Source organism: Melanostigma gelatinosum, assembly GCF_949748355.1.
Source record: "Melanostigma gelatinosum genome assembly, chromosome: 15".
In the NCBI taxonomy this organism is placed as follows: Eukaryota; Metazoa; Chordata; class Actinopteri; order Perciformes; family Zoarcidae; genus Melanostigma; species Melanostigma gelatinosum.
The window spans coordinates 75,372-97,560 of record NC_136648.1 but is presented as its reverse complement, the minus strand read 5'-3'; the positions used below and the strand labels follow the sequence as shown (position 1 = coordinate 97,560).

Sequence of the window (22,189 nt, the reverse complement as noted above, 5' to 3'; positions counted from 1 at the left end):
AGAACTTTATTATGAATACAATTAAAGTCAGAGAGATCTGAGAGACGAAACACTTTCTACATCATTCCTGAGTGTTTGAGTTTTATCATTTAAGAGAAACAACAATCATATTCTGGGCTATTTAAAAATGACGCCACAGTCACAATTTCAAAACGTACAGATGCAAATAATTCATCAATAAGACGATCGCATTCCGCCGGTAGAAATGGATCCTGAGCTTATAAACAGAACACAGAACACAGTTTATTAACAGACTACAGAGAGAAACACTCTACAGTGGTGATCACTGTGTGTCTTTATTAGTTATTAGTATTATTAGTTACTGTTATTAAGTACAGTGGTGATCACTGTGTCTTTATTAGTTATTAGTATTATTAGTTACTGTTATTAAGTACAGTGGTGATCACTGTGTGTCTTTATTAGTTATTCGTATTATTAGTTGCTGTTATTAAGTACAGTGATCATGTGAACAGACACTAACTTCTCTAAAGTCTCTCCAGCTGTTAAAGCCGACTGACAGCTGATCAGCTGTGATCAGCTGATCCTCCATCATCAGAAACAGACGTCGCTTCACGTGACAAAACTGAGGAAAGGACGTCTCATGTCTCCTAAAACATATTTCCTCGTTCCTCTCTCCTTGCATGGTTTCCTCTATGCATCCCTGGTGGGAGGGACTAAGACGCAAGGAAAGGACGCAAGGGAGGGAAACGGGGATGCAGTTAAGAGACTTGGGATGTACCCATACACACTGGGCCTATTAAATATTAAACACTTAGCAGAGTCATGTTTTAAAGGTAGCTTTTTCTCGGATACTCAAACTACAACAAATTATCTTCCCACAAAATGACGTATGATAAACTGTATAAATACAGAGCACATTTACAGTTTATAAATGTTCATTGGACAGTGTAAAAACAAGTATGGTACGTCAAAAAGGCCACTGACAACAGAATGTATCAACACATAATATGTACTTTTAATTCATAAGGAATTAGTGCAAATTTACAATGTTAGTTAGTCATGTTCGAGAATTCTAATGTCAAATAATTTGCATTGAACATTAAAGGAGCCATGGACCCAAAAATCTAAGTTCTGAACTTTGATCCATTTCTTCTCTTCCATACATATACTCTTAAGTTTTCATTTGTATTGGTCATTTTAATAATTGAAATGATAATGTACCCCCCAGCAAAATGTCTAGTTTGGTTTTGATCTGTAAAAGAATATTTTACAATTGTCTTTCTACAATTATTTAGTCCTGTGTTAATTGAAGCAACTGATTGTGCTCCCAATTATTGCCAATGCATTTCAGGTGTGAGTGTGTCATGTGACTGTCTATTTAAGCTGATGCACCTGCGCAGAATAAAATACGTGTTTTCTCAGAACTTGACCCAGTGGCTGCAGGTTGTTTGTTCTCCCAGGTTTAAATGTGTTGAGTCGGTATATCTCTAGTCAAGCTCTGCAGAACAGGTTATGGGCCCAGATGCGTTAGACGTTTGTGCGAAGAGATATCCGGCGTGAGTAGCCACTGAGAGACATTTGCTTGTGTGCGTATCTCACGGATTGGAGTGCCAGCACCATGAGCGAACATACGAGTTCACGTTGGTCTCGTCTTGTTTTTAATGGGGACGAAAAGAACTATGAACTGTGGGAGACGAAGTTTTTGGGACATCTGCGGTTGCAGAAACTGAAGGACACCATTTTGAATCAGCCCGCCGATGGCGCAGAAGAAAACGCACTGGCTGAGGATGCGGCGAAGAACGCGGAAGCGTACGCGGAACTGATCCAATTCCTTGATGACAAAAGTTTGTCTCTGGTCATGCGAGAGGCAGCGGATGACGGGCGTGGAGCGCTCAGGATTTTGCGTGACTATTATGCAGGCAAGGGTAAGCCCCGCATTGTATGCCTGTATACAGAACTGACTTCTTTGCAAAAGATGAGTAGTGAGAGTGTGACTGACTATGTCATACGTGCTGAGATTTCGATCACAGCGCTGCGTAATGCTGGAGAGGTTTTAAGCGATGGACTATTGGTTGCAATGATTTTGAAGGGGCTGCCAGACTCATTTAAGCCTTTTTCCATTTTTATCACTCAAAGTTATGAGACTCTCTCTTTTGCGGAGTTCAAGACTAAGTTGCGCAGTTATGAGAGCACTGAAGGTATGCGCACAGCTGCGGCCGACGACAATGTCATGAGGGCCCAGGCGCATCCAAGGAGGGCTGCCCCAGCAGGCGCAGGTGCACGCAGCACCGAGAGCGGGGACATTGTGTGTTTCCGTTGTGGCCAGAGAGGTCACAAGGTAAGAGACTGTCAGCGTGGTCGACAATGGTACAGAGTTCACAGGGCAGGGTTACCAAGCTCTACTGCGTAGGAATAGAATCAGACATGAAACATCAGCACCATACTCACCACACCAGAATGGCACTGCTGAGCGTAACTGGAGAACCCTTTTTGACATGGCGAGATGTATGCTCTTGGAGAGCCAGTTAGCCAAGGAGCTATGGCCGTATGCGGTCCAGACAGCAGCAGTGGTGAGGAATAGATGTTTCAACAACCGCACCAGAGAGACACCTTACTTTATGCTGACAGGAAGGAGACCTAATGTCTCCAGGATGCAGAAGTTTGGTACTGTATGTTACGCCTACAGGCAGGACAGGAAGAAGCTAGAGTCAAGGTCTGACAAGGGCATCTTCGTTGGTTATGACAAGAACAGTCCAGCCTATATGGTCTACTACCCTGACAGCAGGAAGGTGATGAAGCACCGACTGGTGAGGTTCATGTCCTGTGTTGAGGGACAGCAGACTGATGACATGTCCGACGATGACACTGGTGTGCAGTCTAACGCAACCAGACCTGACCCTGACAAACCCGAGCAGAACGACATCCCAGAAGCTAGGCCAGGTCCAAGCCAGATAGGCCTACAGACAGGTGGAGTCAAGCCCGAATCCCAGTCTCCACGGAGATACCCTGCTAGAGAGAGGAGGAGGCCAGACTTCTATGGGATAGAGAGTGATCAGGCTCAGATCAACATTGATTATTGCTACAGGATGGTTTGTAATGTACCGCAGACGTTCAGAGATGCTGTGTCTTCATCCAACTCAAGTAAGTGGATAGATGCAATGGATGAGGAGATGACGGCACTGAGGGATAACAACACATTTACTCTGACCACCTTACCTGAGGGCAAGAAAGCAGTGGGGGGTAGATGGGTGTATACTCTCAAAACCAATGTTGATGGATCTGACAAGTACAAGGCCCGCTATGTAGCCAAGGGATACAGTCAACGGATGGGTGTAGATTATGGAGAAACGTTTTCTCCTACTGCCGACCTGACTAGTGTGAGAGTGTTGATGCAGAAAGCTGCCCAGGAGGATCTGATCCTACATCAGATGGATGTTAAAACCGCCTACTTACATGCACCAATTGATTGTGAGATTTACATGGAACAGCCAGAGGGTTATGATGTAAAATCTCAGACAAATGGGAAGATGGTGTGTAGACTAAAGAAGTCACTATATGGGCTTAAACAATCAGGTCGAAACTGGAACATAATGTTGCATGACTATCTATGTGAAAATATGTTTGTACAGAATCCAGCCGATCACTGTGTTTATGAGAGAGAAACAGAACATGACAAGGTGATCCTACTGATCTGGGTTGATGACCTGGTTATTGCAGCCAGTGATGAGTGCTTTAAAAGCAGTAAAAAAGATGCTTGCTGTGAAGTTCCAGATGAAAGATTTGGGCAGACTGAAGAATTTTCTTGGTATCACTTTTGACCAGTGTAATGGATGTGTGACCATGTCACAGCAGAGCTATGTTGACAAGCTGCTTGACAGGTTTAATATGCAGGATTGTAAGCCCAGGTCAACACCTTGTGAACCAAAGCTGCATTACACTGATGAGAAGCTAGGTGACCCCAGAAAATACAGAGAGGCAGTGGGTAGCCTAATCTACCTAACCTCATGCACCAGACCTGATCTGAGCTTTGTTGTAAGCAGACTGTCACAGCATTTCAGTGAGCCGACAGAAGAGCAGTGGACAACTGTTAAGCATGTACTGAAATATTTGAAGGGCACAAATGACAAAATGTTGTGTTACAGAAAATGTGATGAGCTGAGGTTGTTTGCTTACAGTGATGCAGATTGGGCAGGTGATGCAACTGACAGACGCAGTACAACTGGTTATTGTGTTAGTCTGAGTGAGAATGGTCCTCTGATTTCCTGGAAGACCAAAAAGCAGCCAACGGTAGCACTGTCAACTTGTGAGGCAGAGTATATGGCGTTGGCCGCAACCACACAAGAGTGTCTTTACTTATCTCAACTGCTTGAACATCTTGATGACTGTCTGTATGATGTACCTAAGATTTTTGAAGATAACCAAGGTACAATTGCATTAGCCAAGAATCCAGTGAGCAGACAGCGATGTAAGCACATTGATATAAAATACCATTTTGTGAGATCAACTGTTAATGACTGTAAAGTATGTTTGGAGTATTGCCCAACAGACCGGATGGTAGCTGACCTGATGACAAAACCAGCTACTAAAGCAAAGCTACTTACTTTTTCCATGTTCTTGTTTGGGGCATAGCCAGTTAAGTGCAGTTAAGTGCAGTTGGTTTCCATGTTTTTCCCCTTGTATGATTTATGGTTGTCAATAATGTGTGATCAAGTGGGGGTGTTAATTGAAGCAACTGATTGTGCTCCCAATTATTGCCAATGCATTTCAGGTGTGAGTGTGTCATGTGACTGTCTATTTAAGCTGATGCACCTGCGCAGAATAAAATACGTGTTTTCTCAGAACTTGACCCAGTGGCTGCAGGTTGTTTGTTCTCCCAGGTTTAAATGTGTTGAGTCGGTATATCTCTAGTCAAGCTCTGCAGAACACCTGAGTTTGTACAATTACCTTTTAAGAAACATGAAAACAATTTTTATCAACATGTTTAAGGACCTGCAATTTGACTTGCAATGACTACTGATTTCTGTAATTGTATATGCATGAGGTCATCATGTGCTGATTGTGATAGTTTAATGTTATTGTTTATTGTTAAATGTTACGCACCACCCGCCATGACAAATTCCTTGTAGGTGCAAACTTCCTTGGCAATAAACAATTCTGATTCTGATGAACAAGAAACATGAAATTACAATTAGAATCTCTCCAAATGCATTAAATTATAACATATATATATATATATATATATATATATATATATATATATATATATATATATATATATATATATATATATATTTGTATGAATGTAATCTTAAATAATGTTTCATTACTTGTATTTTTGACAGCAAAGTTTTGAAATACTGCAAATATATGTAAATCTATGGACAATTTATTGTTTTGTATAAAAAAAGGAAAAAACCTTAGAATATTTCCTGTAAAATTAAAATGTTGTTTCTTGACTCCCTTTCTGTAAAGCTGCTGTCAGGTCTTTTAAAACAAGAGACAATAACAAAGTCATCAAGGTTTTCTGATGCTTATTGTTTTTACGTTATCTTTCAGTTAGTCACATGTATGTTGATGTTTAGGGGGAGCTGAGATACAATTGTATTGTGTCAAAATGTAACATATTGTTGTTAAAATGTGACTGTTTAATTAGAAAAGTGGCAGTATTTTATGTCAGCATTAATGAATCTGAATAATTTTGTCATTTCTCAGGTGCTGCAGAAACTGGGAAAAGCAGATGAGACCAAAGATGAGCAGTTTGAACAAGTGGTTGTAAACTTCAGGAGACAGGAGGTGAGAGATGTTTACAGACCAGCATTACAAAGTTGTTGACTAAATTAACTCACTGAAGCGACGAACGATACAATACACATACAGCTGTGTCGATTTCCAACCAAAACTCTGGTTAGCACGAAGACAGAAATGTGCGTGTGCATCATTTCCATCAGATGTATTTCCATTCATCATGTCCACTCAAACATTTGGTCATGAATGGATACGTAAGTGCCCTAAAACACCTTATTGCATATTGATACATGTGCCAACCAGAAAAGGCCATTGAAATAATGGCTCAAATCTCTATCAATATAAAACGTCTGTAGTTTAGTTTGCATTAAAGTCGGTCTGTGGTTTAGTTCGCATTAAAGTCGGTCTGCGGTTTAGTTCGCATTAAAGTCGGTCTGCGGTTTAGTTTGCATTAAAGTCGGTCTGCGGTTTAGTTTGCATTAAAGTCGGTCTGCTGTTTAGTTCGCATTAAAGTCGGTCTGCGGTTTAGTTCGCATTAAAGTCGGTCTGCTGTTTAGTTCGCATTAAAGTCGGTCTGCGGTTTAGTTCGCATTAAAGTCGGTCTGCTGTTTAGTTCGCAATAAAGTCGGTCTGCGGTTTAGTTCGCATTAAAGTCGGTCTGCTGTTTAGTTCGCAATAAAGTCGGTCTGCGGTTTAGTTCGCATTAAAGTCGGTCTGCGGTTTAGTTTGCATTGAAGTGGGTCTGTGGGTCTGTTTATGTTTGTGTTGAAGTGGGTCTGTGGTTTAGTTTGTGTGAAGTGGGTCTGTTTATGTTTGTGTTGAAGTGGGTCTGTGGTTTAGTTTGTGTTGAAGTGGGTCTGTTTATGTTTGTGTTGAAGTGGGTCTGTGGTTTATGTTTGTGTTGAAGTGGGTCTGTGGTTTAGTTTGTGTTGAAGTGGGTCTGTGGTTTAGTTTGTGTTGAAGAGAGTCTGTGGTTTAGTTTGTGTTGAAGTGGGTCTGTGGTTTAGTTTGTGTTGAAGTGGGTCTGTGGTTTAGTTTGTGTTGAAGTGGGTCTGTGGTTTAGTTTGTGTTGAAGTGGGTCTGTGGTTTAGTTTGTGTTGAAGTGGGTCTGTTTATGTTTGTGTTGAAGTGGGTCTGTGGTTTAGTTTGTGTGAAGTGGGTATGTTTGTTTGTGTTGAAGTGGGTCTGTGGTTTAGTTTGTGTTGAAGTGGGTCTGTGGTTTAGTTTGTGTTAAAGTGGGTCTGTGGTTTAGTTTGTGTTAAAGTGGGTCTGTGGTTTAGTTTGTGTTGAAGTGGGTCTGTGGTTTAGTTTGTGTTGAAGTGGGTCTGTGGTTTAGTTTGTGTTGAAGTGCTTCTGTGGTTTAGTTTGTCTTGAAGTGGGTCTGTGGTTTAGTTTGTCTTGAAGTAGGTCTGTGGTTTATTTTGTGTTGACGTGGGTCTGTGGTTTAGTTTGTGTTGAAGTGGGTCTGTTTATGTTTGTGTTGAAGTGGGTCTGTGGTTTAGTTTGTGTTGAAGTGGGTCTGTGGTTTAGTTTGTGTTGAAGTGGGTCTGTGGTTTAGTTTGTGTTGAAGTGGGTCTGTGGTTTAGTTTGTGTTGAAGTGGGTCTGTGGTTTAGTTTGTGTTGAAGTGGGTCTGTGGTTTAGTTTGTGTTGAAGTGGGTCTGTGGTTTAGTTTGTGTTGAAGTGGGTCTGTGGTTTTGTTTGTGTTGAAGTGCTTCTGTGGTTTAGTTTGTGTTGAAGTGCTTCTGTGGTTTAGTTTGTGTTGAAGAGAGTCTGTGGTTTAGTGTGTGTTGAAGTGGGTCTGTGGTTTAGTTTGTGTTGAAGTGGGTCTGTTTATGTTTGTGTTGAAGTAGGTCTGTGGTTTAGTTTGTGTTGAAGTGGGTCTGTGGTTTAGTTTGTGTTGAAGTGGGTCTGTGGTTTAGTTTGTGTTGAAGAGAGTCTGTGGTTTAGTTTGTGTTGAAGAGAGTCTGTGGTTTAGTTTGTGTTGAAGTGGGTCTGTGGTTTAGTTTGTGTTGAAGTGGGTCTGTGGTTTAGTTTGTGTTGAAGTGGGTCTGTGGTTTAGTTTGTGTTGAAGTGGGTATGTGGTTTAGTTTGTGTTGAAGTGGGTCTGTGGTTTAGTTTGTGTTGAAGTGGGTCTGTGGTTTAGTTTGTGTTGAAGTGGGTCTGTGGTTTATGTTTGTGTTGAAGTGGGTCTGTGGTTTATGTTTGTGTTGAAGTGGGTCTGTGGTTTATGTTTGTGTTGAAGTGGGTCTGTGGTTTAGTTTGTGTTGAAGAGTCTGTGGTTTAGTTTGTGTTGAAGTGGGTCTGTGGTTTAGTTTGTGTTGAAGTGGGTCTGTGGTTTATGTTTGTGTTGAAGTGGGTCTGTGGTTTAGTTTGTGTGAAGTGGGTCTGTTTATGTTTGTGTTGAAGTGGGTCTGTGGTTTAGTTTGTGTTGAAGTGGGTCTGTGGTTTAGTTTGTGTTGAAGAGAGTCTGTGGTTTAGTTTGTGTTTAAGAGAGTCGGTGGTTTAGTTTGTATTAATGTCGGTCTGTGGCGATGCTCAGCTCTCTAACACAGACGTTTCCTTCATTGTTGACATTAGCTCTGGCCTAGTTCAATTCATCTTTGACAAACATGAACCTGACTTCAGATTCACCTATTAAACACACCAAAATACCAGAAAACTGGAGGCCGTCACGATTCACTAAAGTACGACTGATGTTTGTCCGTGTTATTAACCAGCTCGGTGTTTGTTCTGTCAGTCTGAAGGTTCGCGGCTGCAGAGGGAGATGAAGGCCTACATGTCTGCCATTAAGGGTGAGAAAGAGTATTTATTGTTGAGTATATCATACATCATGTATAAAACATATATCAAAAATGAATGACTACGTCCATCAGCTCACTGTCTTTTTGACCCTGCAGGGATGCAGCAGGCCTCCATCAACCTGGCACAGTCTCTGCATGAAGTCTATGAACCAGACTGGCATGGAAAAGATGACATCATGGTCATTGGGAAGGTCAGAGTCATAAAATCACCCACATTACAGGACAGGTGTCTAGGTCTCACTGTAACACACAGGTGACCAGGTCTCACTGTAACACACAGGTGTCCAGGTCTCACTGTAACACACAGGTGACCAGGTCTCACTGTAACACAGGTGACCAGGTCTCACTGTAACACACAGGTGACCAGGTCTCACTGTAACACACAGGTATCCAGGTCTCACTGTAACACAGGTATCCAGGTCTCACTGTAACACAGGTGACCAGGTCTCACTGTAACACACAGGTATCCAGGTCTCACTGTAACACACAGGTATCCAGGTCTCACTGTAACACAGGTGACCAGGTCTCACTGTAACACACAGGTGACCAGGTCTCACTGTAACACACAGGTGACCAGGTCTCACTGTAACACACAGGTGACCAGGTCTCACTGTAACACACAGGTGACCAGGTCTCACTGTAACACACAGGTGACCAGGTCTCACTGTAACACACAGGTGACCAGGTCTCACTGTAACACACAGGTGACCAGGTGTGCAAGTCTTCACCAGCTAAACTGAAACACTTGTGATTTTCAAACAAAGTTTTAAACAGATTTCTGCACCGGGAACAAACTAAAACTAAACTCTAAGACTTTCTTATTGTCTAAGTTTACATGTTACCAGCTTGTTGTCAAGTACATACATGAATAAATATAACTTTGCCCCGGCCCTCAGCGACTGATACCGGTTCACAAGACACCCTTAAGCGTCTATATGCGACGCACCAGTCTTTCAAGTAACTACAATGTAAACCTATTCGCGTCATTATTAGATGCTCCGCGGGAAAGGGGAGAGGAGGTGGATGTATCAAACAAACACGGGACTTTCAACCAGGAGACCAGTGTTGAGTCCTTTTGAACTGATGTTTATGTTATGTTGTTACGTTTTACTTAGTTTAGGCAGTTATTTTAAGCCCAACCACAATGTTTTTCCTTGTGACCCTGGGAGTTTTGTTGTTGGTGGCAACAGCTCCTCCTACAGGGTATATTAAGTCAAAGTGGTCCGAGGTTACGGCCCAGAAGAGTTCTTCACTGAAGCTATGAATTGGCCACAACAGACCTGGAGTAGTGCTCTCGTCTCTCTGCTGGCCGGCTTTAACCCAAAGCCCCAACGAGGCATGCTGATCCCTGGCGTTGTAGATCTTCCAGAATAACATGAGTTGCCAACATGAGTTGTTATGTGATTCCTGCAGGACTGTGATGCAATGTGGGAAGACTTTCATAACAAGTTGGTGGACTCGACATTGCTGAACCTGGATGAGTACCTGCTACAGTTTCCTGACCTCAAAGTAACAAACACTTTGTCTTTTGATTAAAAAAATCAATCCCAGTGTTTATGTAGAAACTCATTCATCTAAAAACTGAAACTTTGTGACATTTCAGACTCGTGTGGCCAAACGAAGTCGGAAACTCATAGACTATGACAGTGCTCGTCATCACGTTGAAACACTGCAGGTGTCAGGGATGAAGAACGACCGCAAGATGATGAAGGTGAGTCCTCGTGTGATTAAACAGGGAGATTAGAACTTCAGGGACCAGGTTCTGTATGTCACCTTTTCAGGTTCTGTTTGTCACCTGTTCAGGTTCTGTGTGTAATCTGTTCAGGTTCTGAATGTCACCTGTGCAGGTGCTGTATGTCACCTGTTCAGGTGCTGTATGGAGTTAATTTTATGAAACAAACTTGTTATTGTTTGAAGGCAGAAGAAGAGTTGAAAAAGGCTCAGAAAGTGTTTGATGAGTTGAACGGCGGTCTGCAGGATGAACTACCGAGTCTCTGGGACAGGTGAGTTAGATGTCATACACACCTGCCTGATAGCTGATGACGAAATTTTGCTTTATGTATGTTAAACAGGAAGAGATAACTGGACATTACAGTCTGTGGAGTTTGATAACCTGTTTCTATGGAAACTGGGCCTCGAGAAAGAGGTGAAATTCAAATCTCAGACTAATAATCTAGCATCTCTTCTGCTGAAAAACATAAGCTTAGCACCTGCAAATAACAATACTATTTTAAAATGTTATCAATAGTCCTAATTGTTCTATACTTATCCTGCTGTTATTGGTGTTACTACAGCTATTAAAGAAAATTAGTGTTGTGAGAACGTGGAAATATATTTTCATAATTAGTTGTATGCCAACATACAGAAATGCGGGAGGTTTGGCCGATCCGATCACAATCCATCTTCAATGCGTTTTGGGTGCATTTACACCTGTAAATTTCACAATTTTAGGGGCAGGGGGGTAGAAGGAGAAGAATTCAGAATCCCAAATAATAATTTTGTATTTTTTGTGTCCGGGATTGGTTGTTTGTGTGGTTGGCAGGTATTTTACGTGCTGTTCTGTTTGTGAGTGACATGTCGCACTCCTGTGTAAACTGAAAATAAAAAGATTGAAAGAAAGAATCCCAAATAAAAACATTGGTGTCTAAAAAAAATTTTGAAAGGAAAGAGGCTGTGAAGAAGACTGCTAAATCAGGCCGCTGTGGCTGCCGGTGAAATTCCTGCTACCACATCTTAACAAAGAACAAATCAACATACTTGATTCACCATTAACACAGGACAAACTTTTTACTGCCCTCAATCTTATGCCCAATAACAAAGCACCAGGTCCCGATGGCTTCCCAGCTGAGTTCTATAAACACTTCTGGTTCATTCTAGCTCCACTCTTTAACAAAATGATAACTGAAAGAAAACAAAATTTGCAATTTCCAGCCAACATGAACACAGCCAGTATATCACTCCTCCTCAAACCAAACAAAGATCCAACTCTTCCTTCTAGTTACCGTCCCATTTCTCTTCTCAATGTAGATATTAAAATCATCACTAAGGCACTAACTCACAGATTAGACAAAGTCACTCCATCCATAATTCATCCAGATCAAACCGAATTTATCAAAGGTAGACACTCATCCACTAACACACGCAGACTGTTTAATTTAATCAATTACTCATCATTACAACAAACTGGTACCATCATAGCCTCCTTAGATGCAGAAAAAGCTTTCGACAGAGTAAACTGGACACTTCTCACAAGCACATTAAAGAGATTTGGCTTTGGGGAATCATTTATTAACTGGGTTAAAATGCTGTACACTTCACCTTCAGCCACTGTCATCACCAATGGACAAACCTCACAAAGCTTCACACTGCACAGGGGGTCTAGGCAAGGATGCCCACTCTCTCCCTCACTTTTTACCATTTTCATTGAACCGTTAGCTGCAGCCATTCGTCAGAACATCTATATAAAAGGAATTCAAACAATAAATGACGACCTCCTCCGCTGGATGAACCTACCATTGTCACTCATGGGCAGAATAGCTACAGTTAAAATGACAATACTTCCAAAAATAAATTACCTTTTCACAATGATACCATCTCAACCCACCCACTCCTGGTTCAAATCACTTGACTCAATCATTACTCAATTCTACTGGAAAAATAAAACACCAAGAATTAAACTGGCCACTCTACAAAAACACAAGGAGGACTTGAAGCTCCACATACACTCTAGCAAATAAACTTCAATACATTCTTAAATTGATCCACCCCAACCAATCAGACAACACATGGTTAGATATAGAACAGACAGTTTGTAAGGACATTCAGATTTCTGACCTACCATTTTTAAGCCAATCTATCAAACGCCATCCTTCTTTCAACCATAGCAGAAACTCTGACAGCCTGGTGGAAATTCCACAAAATCACTAACATCACTTTTGCACCTTCAAATTTTACTCTCATATGGAACAATCCTGATTTTCTAAGTCACCTCTTAATCTTCACACATGGTCCGCTAAAGGCATCACTCATCTGAAACACATCGTCAATAATAACACCATGGTTTCATTCCCTCACTTGGTTCAGAAGTACGGCATCAGGAGCAATCAATTTTTGGAATAGCTGCAACTCAAATCATCCGTTCAATCCAAACTTACCACTAAGGCCACTAACTTAGAACTGCCCCCCTCAACCTCAGAATTAATTAATATCCCCTTCTCAAAAAAGGTAATCTCAAAAATATGTAGAGTAATATCACAGTCTGACAAAACATCATCCATACCATCAAGAAAATGGGAATCAGACCTGTCCATCACTCCTGATGCTGATTTCTGGAACCAAAACTGCAATAACCTCTACTTCATGACTAAAAATGCCAATTTTCAACAAATACAGTGTAAAATACTTCACAGAATTCATTACACTGGGCAAAAAATGTTTAAAATGGGATTCACGTCAGATATCTGTCCACATTGCACTCAAAACAGCCCGGATAGCTATGTTCACGTCACCTGGCACTGCACACCAGTTAATCACTTTTGGAAGGAAATAAGTGAGTCACTGTCTGTCTTCTTGGGCTGCCTCGTCCCATTGTCCCCTTCACTGTGCTTACTAGGAGACATCTCAACAATACATCTGAGTAAAAACAAATCGCAAATTACTCCTCGTGGCCCTAACTATCGCCAAGAAAACTATCCTCATGAACTGGAACTCAAGGAATAACACACACATCACACACTGGAGAAACTTAATGATAGAGTATATTTCAATGGAAAATCTAACCTCGTCCATCATATACAATACAACAGAACACCATTCCACCTGGTCATCCCTCAATATGTTTCTGCAAACGTGACACCACCCATCCTATTAATATTACAATTTGTATAGTGTATATATATATATATATATGCATACATCCATATGCACACATACTTACCTGTTAGTTTTATTTTTTATTTTTTTGGTTTGTTGTTTTTTTATTATTATTATTTTCCCTTCCATCTTAAAGGGCTCAAGGACATCCTCACACACACACACACGCACATACAAGTATAGCGACTAGAAATCAAGAGAAAATTCCCACAAAAATCGAAATGGCCGACTTCCCCTTAATTTTAGAGCATGGTCCCAAGACACTTTTTTAAGTCTTCATGTGATACATGTGCCTACCAAATTTCATATATGTAGGTCAAACATAGCGCTTGGGCTGCGTTTTAGAACATTTGTAGGGGTGCTAGCGAGCAATTTTGTCATGCTCGAGCATTAGACCCATAAAATATAAAAATGTTCCCGCAGTCCTGATATGCTCACCAAATATGGGAATGTTGGGGACATGATAAAGCCCCCAAAAAGGCGTTTCATTCGAGAGAAAAATAATAACAATAATAATAATTCCTACCGTTTCAGTAGGAACCTAGCGGCCCACGTCGGTGCTCGGGCCCTAATAATAATAATAATAATAATACTTAATAAGTGAAAAAGTGCTTTTCATACAATTAAAGAAGACAATATGCAAACAGTTAACACAATATTATGATCACAAAAGAATAATAAAACAGCAAAGACAATAAAAAGCAAGTCTGAAATGGTGATTTTCTTACTTAAAAGAAGATCCCTGATTTTCTCCGGCAGGTTTTTCTAGACGGGCCTGAACATAATCGGCCCAGTCGCCTTTAGTTTCGAGTTTTGACCGAGAAATGACCTACCAGGACCTCAGCTTGCATTCAGGCTCGTAGGAAGTCAGAAGGTCAGCATTATATTCTGGAGCTAGCCCCCTACGAGCCTTAAAAGTTATTATTAACATTTTTAAATCCACTGTAAGATGAACTGAGAGCCGATGAAGTGATTTTAAAACTGGCGTGATGTGTTCTCTCCTCTGAACTCAAGACTGGTTGCAGCGTTTTGAATAAGCTATTCTGTTAAGTCTATTTAGGTGTTGTTGCATGTGGCATGAGTGCATTGCAGTAATATAACTGGGACAAATTGAATGCATGAATTACTGTCTCCAAGGCCTTTGCAGATACAAATGAACTAACAGACAACTAAATGAATATCCTGGTAGAAGTTAAGGTGGGTGCCAAAGATAATACTGAGGTTTCTGCATTGTTAAATGAGAGGGCACCAAGATGGGAAGAAATATGATTCCATGATAATAATCTCAGAGTTTAGCTGAAAAATGTTTTTACAAAGTCTTTACGCTTTTCTTTGTGCAGTGGAAATGTATTACGCAGCTCTGTCAGAAGTGTACTCTTACTCTCACACTCCCAGAGCTGCGAGGCGGGGTGGTGGTACTGGCTTGCTAATTTCCCCAAAATGGAAATACACTCTTGTCTCGGTTCCTCAGTTCTCCCCGTCCTCTTTCGAATTTCATGCGGTTACTGTCACTTATCCAGTCAAGCTCACCATTGCTGTTGTGTATCGCCCACCGGGGCCTCTTGGTGAGTTCTTGGACCAATTGTCGTTCTCAGCAAACATTGCATCGGTTACACGCTCCTGCAGATTCCTGCTCTACAACATCAGGAGGATTCACTTCCTCACTGATGAAACTGTGCAGGTGCTCATCCAGGCTCTTGTCATCTCCCGCCTGGACTACTGCAACTCACTACTTGCCGGAGCCCCGGCGTCGGCCATCAGACCTCTGGAGCTTGTCCAGAAAGCTGCAGCTTACCTGGTGTTCAATCGCCCCAAGTTCTCCCACACAACTTCCCTTCTCCGTTCTCTACACTGGCTTCCTGTAAGAGCTCGCATCCAGTTTAAGACTCTGGTGTTAGCCTACAGGGCAGTGAAAGGAACAGCTCCTTCCTATCTCCAGGCCATGGTCAAGCCCTACACCCCCGCCCGACCACTTCACTCTGCTGCCTCGGGGCGATCGGTTGCCCCGTCGCTCAGAGGTCCCTGCGGCCGATCGACCCGTTCGCGGCTGTTTTCTCTCCTGGCCCCTCAGTGGTGGAATGAACTCCCCACTGACGTCAGGACAGCAGAGTCACTGCCCATCTTTCGGCACAGGCTGAAAACTCGCCTCTTCAAAAAGGCCTACACTGAGCCTTCCACTTAGCATTTACTTAGCATCTATTGTATTCAAACTAGCTTATTGCACTTATTGTTTTCTTATTAGTTTGTGGCACTTATTGCATTTGTTTGTTTCTGCATTGTACGTTGGCGCTGGTTTATGCTCTTAGATGCTTGTTTGAAGAGGGGAGATGCACTTATGACTTCTGGTGACTAGTAGTTCTCTCAAAAACCGATGTTGAATACACTTATTGTAAGTCGCTTTGGATAAAAGTGTGGTCCTCTTTATGTTTGTTGCCTTCAATCTGACTGCAATTATTCTCACATTTCAAACAGAAATGTGGCTGAATCAAACAACCCTCCCTCATAATAGACCTGAGTCAGCTTCTAGTTACACTTATAGTACAATTAATGCATTTCGTTGAAAGTCAAACATCTTTGATTGGCTTAGTTCGTTAAAACAAATGTTAGAAAAACATCCACTTGTAAAGATACTGCAGAAGATTCAGGTGCTGAGTCTCTCTTAATGGGAAATCGTCTAGACTGTTTACATTAGATGTTCATGAGCTGACTGACTAACCAAATACAAACCTTCTAGCACTGCATCTTCCTGCACTATTGACACTTCCTCTGTTGTAAAATGTGTGCAGATCCACAGAAGAAGAGTTTAATCAACAACGTTTAGATCATCTGGAGAACAACAATGACATAAAATCACTAACAATTGTTTTTCTTTCACTTCTGTAGCCGGGTTGGTTTCTACATCAGCACCTATAAGAGTGTAACCAATTTGGAGGCCAAATTTCACCGTGAGATCTCTCAGGTGAGTAGGGGGGGTTAACTACTTTGTTTTTACGATTAGAACAATACGAACGTTTTAAAGCTTATACTGTTCAGTCTGACTCATGACAGACATCAGTGTGTTTGGGCACTTTGTGACAGCACATGTTACATGGGGAGAGGTAAACTTGTTATTTTTCTTCTCACTGTTCCCCTTCAGGTATGTAGGCAGCTGTATGAGGTGATGACCCAACTGGCTGAGCAGCATTCTGACAAAATGTTCACCATCCAAGGAGCACCAAGGTCAATCTTCATTTTCAAACGTTATCGTAGTTTTGTAAAATATTTGATTTTATTTCACGGAAATGATCAAGTGTGTATTTTTCTGTGTGATCGAATCATCTTTCAGATTGTTATAATGCTTTGAGAATGTTCTTGATAAGACGATCTCAGGCGTTTTAAGTCCATTGATCTCAGTTAACTGGGTCACATCTGTGTGTTTTAATGTTATGTCTTCAGAGATGATGTAAAGTTACAGTGATATGTGCATCTAAAACATTCATGTTTTGCTACTTAGAAACAGATACAATCACCATCTGAGTCTAACCTGTTAGATATATTGTTGGAAACGTATGCACAACATCACAGAAAGATTTCCAGTTCATGTTTCCTTAAACAATGTTAAGTTTATGTTTGTGGGACATCTAAATAGTATTTTCCCAATAAACTTGTTCATTAAGTTGAAAGTATATAGGCACAGTTAGACAAGGAAAGCCAGTTGAACACTTTAGTCCACTTTATGGCATTACATTCAAACACCTGCTATACAGGTGTCTGTTTATAACATCTGACATTGGCCGTCAGAAGACTCTGACACTATGTGATCACATGAATTCTGTCTTGTCCCGCAGTGATTCAGGACCACTGCGACTCGCCAGAACCCCATCACCACCAGAAGATGAGAGTCCACCTGAGAGTCCAGACACCAACTCTAATCACATGCTCCGCCCTATCTCACCTGGACCACCGCGGCCCAAATCCCCTATACAGGTAGATCTCATGCTTAATCATTCCAGATTCACAGCATAGGTAGATGTAATTGTAAATGGATCCAGATCTTCATCATGGGTAGATCCAACCCTATCTTGATACAATTATTCAGTACAGGTTGATCAAATCCTAACTGGATCCAGATCTCTATCACAGGGAGATGTTACCATAACTGGATGCAGATCTCAGTAACAATTAGATCAAATCCTGACTGGATCCAGGTCTTCATCATGGATATATGTTATCCATACTTGATCCAGATCTCATCACAGGTAGATCCCACCCTATCTGGATCCAGATCTCATCACAGGTAGATCCCACCCTATCTGGATCCAGATCTCATCACAGGTAGATCCCACCCTATCTGGATCCAGATTGCATCACAGGTAGATCCCACCCTATCTGGATCCAGATTGCATCACAGGTAGATCCCACCCTATCTGGATCCAGATCTCATCATGGATTTACGTTATCTGTACTTGATCCAGATCTCCATCACAGGGAGATCTAATCCTACCTGGATCCAGATCTCCATCACAGGGAGATCTAATCCTACCTGGATCCAGATCTCCATCACAGGGAGATCTAATCCTAACCGGATCCAGATCTCCATCACAGGGAGATCTAATCCTAACTGGATCCAGATCTCCATCACAGGGAGATCTAATCTTAACCGGATCCAGATCTCCGTCACAGGGAGACCTAATCGTATATAGATCCAGATCTCCATCGGAGGTTCAAAACAAATGTTATTGGTCTCGAAAAATGAAATATTTACTGAGAATATTTGTCTCATAATAAGACAATTTAACAGTGATTGATAGATAATTATATAATGATATATGTGTATAACAATGATTGGTTAATAAAAGTGATTGGTAGATTATTTAAGAGTGATTGATAAATAACTGTTGTAACCTCTGTACCAGCAGATATAGTGTTTCTATATATTTTATTTTAATCAGATCTGTTTGTTGGTTCAGTCAACTGTTGGAACTTCACAGTAACTTTATGCGACTGTTTTTCTTTGCTGCCCTCTTTTTGTCTGTTAACTGGTGAGTGAACATGTAACATTTGTCTGTTTTACTGTATGTGTTGAGTGAATTTATAACACCATAGGTTGATGGCTGAGATTAGAATAGTTAAGGTCACGAGACACTGACTCAGTGTTGGCCTTTAATAGCGTTACATGTTTGTCAAAGGCATTTGGACAAATATGTGTGTGTATATATGTAATGTATGTGTATATATGTCATGTGCGTGTACATATGTATATGTCATGCCACCACCCAATATGAAGGGGTGGTAAATTGGTGTTGCTTGGCTGAGGAAAACTTTTGAAATGTTGAAAAGTCGGTTGATGGGGAGGAGTACATGTTAAAAGGTGTAATTTACTAACCAAATTCAACAAAATGATGTTAAGCTGAAGCAACAAAAAACAAACCCCAACACATTAATGAAAGCTATAATAATAATAATAATATCAGTGTGTGTCAGCAGGGACATGGCAGAAGGCACGACCAGGGTCCAGGTAAAACCATAGAATCCTGTAAGGAGAAAAAGCACAAAGACTCCGGGGAAGAAGCAAAATTTGTATTGTGCATTAATGGGACATGAATATAAAGTGGAGAGGAGGCGAGAGGAGCTCAGTGTATCAAAGGAAGTCCTCCAGCAGTCTGGGTCTATTGCAGCATATCTAGTGCTGATCCAAGGCAAACCTGAACCAGCCCTAACTATATAACTGCGCCAGCTCTGACTATATACCTGAGCCAGCTCTAACTATAAACCTGAGCCAGCCTTAACTGTAAGCATTATCAAAAAGGAAAGTCTTAAGCCCTCCGGACTGATACTGGAATCTGGTTCCACAGAAGAGGAGCTTGATAGCTGAAAACTCTGGTTCTTGTTCTACTTTTTAAGATTCTAGGAACCACAAGTAACCCTGAATTTAGGGAGTGCAGCTCTCTAGTAGCATAATATGGTACGATAAGCTCCTTAAGCTATGATGGTGCGTGACCAATTTGGGCTCTATAGGTAAAAAGAAATATTTTAAATTATATTCTAGATTATACAGGGAGCCAGTGCAGAGAAGCTAATATAGGAGTAATATGATCTCTTCTCTAAGTGCTGCAGCATTCTGGATCAACTGAAGAGTCTTCAGATACCTGTTAGAGCAGCCTGATAATAAGCAATTGCAATAATTCTATTCAATTATAGCCCAAAATCACGAATCACAAATTAGCCTCAGAGGACTTTACAATTTATACAACATACATCTTTCTTTTTTTGGCAGCTTAAAAAGGGGCCGCCGGTGCCTCCACCACCAAAAGCCACACCTACCAAGGAGGTGGCAGAAGAGCAGATCATCGACCTGTTTGGAGGAGATTTTTTACCAGCACCTTCACCATCGCAGGTCTGTGGAGTCCTCTTCTGTGTTCATTCACATTTCCGAAAACAAACAGATGCAGATAATATGTACCTTGTGTGCTTTTATACACGTGCTTACCTCTTTGTGTGGTGTTGTTGTTGTTGCTGCTGCCCACAGCCCAATGAAAGACCAGGAGAATCTCTTCTCGACATGGACTTTGATGCTTTTCAGCCAGATGAAAGTGTTTCTCCAATACCTCAGGTTCTCTTTAACTGACATTCACATCAAGAACACTGGAATATGTTTGATTGGACAAAGCAATGCCAGAACACCAAGTTGCACCAACAAAATGGTCTGTTGACTAAGAGACTGAAGTAGATCACTACAAAGCGTGCTGATTTACATGATTTACCTGCTCTCAGCATATTTAATTTGACACAGTCTCAGGTAGACGGGTCACTGATCACCTGCTTATGGAATCTGTTGAGTTTCGTGTTTAAATGAGCGTTAATCTCTCGATACTGTAGCAAAATACAAAAAATAAGTAAAACATAGACTATAATCATGAATATATTATTTTCTAAATATCTGTGGACTACATGAGTAAGTGAAGATGTGGTCAGACTCAAAAGTCCAGTTCATCATTCCAAATCCATCCCAGTTGATAATAAGATGTTGATATGTATCTGGTATGTGTTTATAATATGAGCCACATGAACAACATGTGCTCTGCCTATTTCAGACTGCTGTGCCTTGGGATATGTGGTCGGTAAGTAAAGTCTTCTGTCTTAATTGTAGTTGTTAAAAGATATGAATTTACACTGCACACTGAATAACATCTTTTAAATTTATGATGTGATCATTTTTAGAGTTAGATATATTTGGAGGTTGGGGTATGAATGTAAAAGTGAAGTTAGTGTAGTAACTTTACGAATCAATACTTTTCTAAAAAGAAATCAATGAATACATTACATCAGTACACAGATCAGAGTAGATGTCTCTGAACCATCTTCTACGCTTTTCTGATTTTTTTTAAGGCAAACGCTCAAACAGCTCAACCTGTAAGTACACACCAGTTACACACCAGTTACACACCTGTTACACACTGTTATACACAGTTACACATCTGTTCATCGTCATCACTAAAACACGATGAATTATTAATGAAGAGTGAGTTTTAATTTCAACTCACTGTCCCCACGCTGATGATATTCACCATGTAGAACATCAATATTTTCACATGTTCACTTTAAAACATCAGTGAAATCACATGTTCTCCCTGCAGAACATCAGTAAAATCCAGTGGCGGGCCGTGCATTTTATACCTAGGCCTTCACTGTTGGCCTGCAGCTGAAATACCACCTTATAACCACATGATGGCGCCACAGATATTATCAGTTTCTAAGGCTGTACCTATGTACGTACCTATGTACGTAACGTTCGGTACGAGACTTGCAATACGTTTGAATAGTACTAGAGCAGCGGTTCCCAAACTTTTTAGGCCACGCACCCCCTTCTACATCCAGACCGGGTTCGCGCACCCCCCCCCCCCCCCCCCCCATTAATAAAAAAAAAAAAAAAAAAGAAGCAACAGAGCCTTTTAAGCCTTCATAGCCGCATAAGAATCGGACCAATGAGAGAACAGTTTGCTCGCGCGTGGCATTTGTTTACAAGATTTAGTCCGCTGTTAAATGTTGCAGTGTGAACCGAACAAAGGAGCAACTGCAACATTGTATCATATTAATCCCTGAATCGGAACAAAGCAAACGAACTGAAGGTGTGAAAACGCCCTGAAACACTGCAACAAAGTTTCAATAACTTTCAGTGACACAAGGCGTCACTTTTAAAGAGCAATACGGATCGCGAGCACACACGCACAGGCTCAGAGGCAGATTATCACATTTAATTTACAATTAATGAGCGACTAATGTAGCCAGGATGTCTTCGGACAAAGCATCGATGCGGCGCGACAGTGTTGTTGGACACCGGGATCATGTCCAACTTTTTTGCTTCTTTCTCCCCAATCATACATTCCACCATCTCTCTGGCAGCTGGCAAGCTCACGTCTTCGGCGATTGTGTGCGGTAGCCCCTTTCTCGCTCTTCTGTAACCAGATATGAAGCCCGTAGTGCGTCATTTATAGACCCAACACATGAATGAGACTGCAGTTGTTTTGGCTGTTTTGTAATTCCTCCAATTTCGATATAAACAATGTAAGGGGCTTTTGACTTGCACTGGCATGCTTGGTGTTCAGGTGGCGACGTAAATAAGAGCTTCAGACTGTTAGCCAGAACCTCACTGCACACCACGCACTGTGGCTTTGGGCAATCTGCGTTGCCAATCCAAGTGAAGCCCAGACACAGATACTTTTCATCATATTTCCTCTTTTTTTCCCAGTCTGATGCTCACTCTCGTTTCCTCTTTTTTCACCTTGACTCCGCGATGGGCCGATGTGCTCCCGATTTGTCTGTGCAATCC

At 41.3% G+C, this 22,189-nt stretch overlaps 1 protein-coding gene across 1 annotated transcript in view; it reads left to right on the top strand.

Annotated features, from left to right (window-relative positions):
- The window catches only part of amph (amphiphysin), a 33,773-nt gene that overhangs the window by 1,382 nt on the left and 10,202 nt on the right, over positions 1-22,189 (top strand). The window contains exons 2-14 of the mRNA XM_079285783.1: positions 5,674-5,754; positions 8,445-8,499; positions 8,605-8,699; positions 9,922-10,017; positions 10,112-10,219; positions 10,426-10,511; positions 16,264-16,339; positions 16,517-16,599; positions 17,208-17,346; positions 19,637-19,756; positions 19,889-19,972; positions 20,454-20,480; positions 20,749-20,772. Coding sequence (XP_079141909.1) covers positions 5,674-5,754; positions 8,445-8,499; positions 8,605-8,699; positions 9,922-10,017; positions 10,112-10,219; positions 10,426-10,511; positions 16,264-16,339; positions 16,517-16,599; positions 17,208-17,346; positions 19,637-19,756; positions 19,889-19,972; positions 20,454-20,480; positions 20,749-20,772 — 1,074 coding nt within the window. The remainder of the gene's footprint in view (positions 1-5,673; positions 5,755-8,444; positions 8,500-8,604; positions 8,700-9,921; positions 10,018-10,111; positions 10,220-10,425; positions 10,512-16,263; positions 16,340-16,516; positions 16,600-17,207; positions 17,347-19,636; positions 19,757-19,888; positions 19,973-20,453; positions 20,481-20,748; positions 20,773-22,189) is intronic.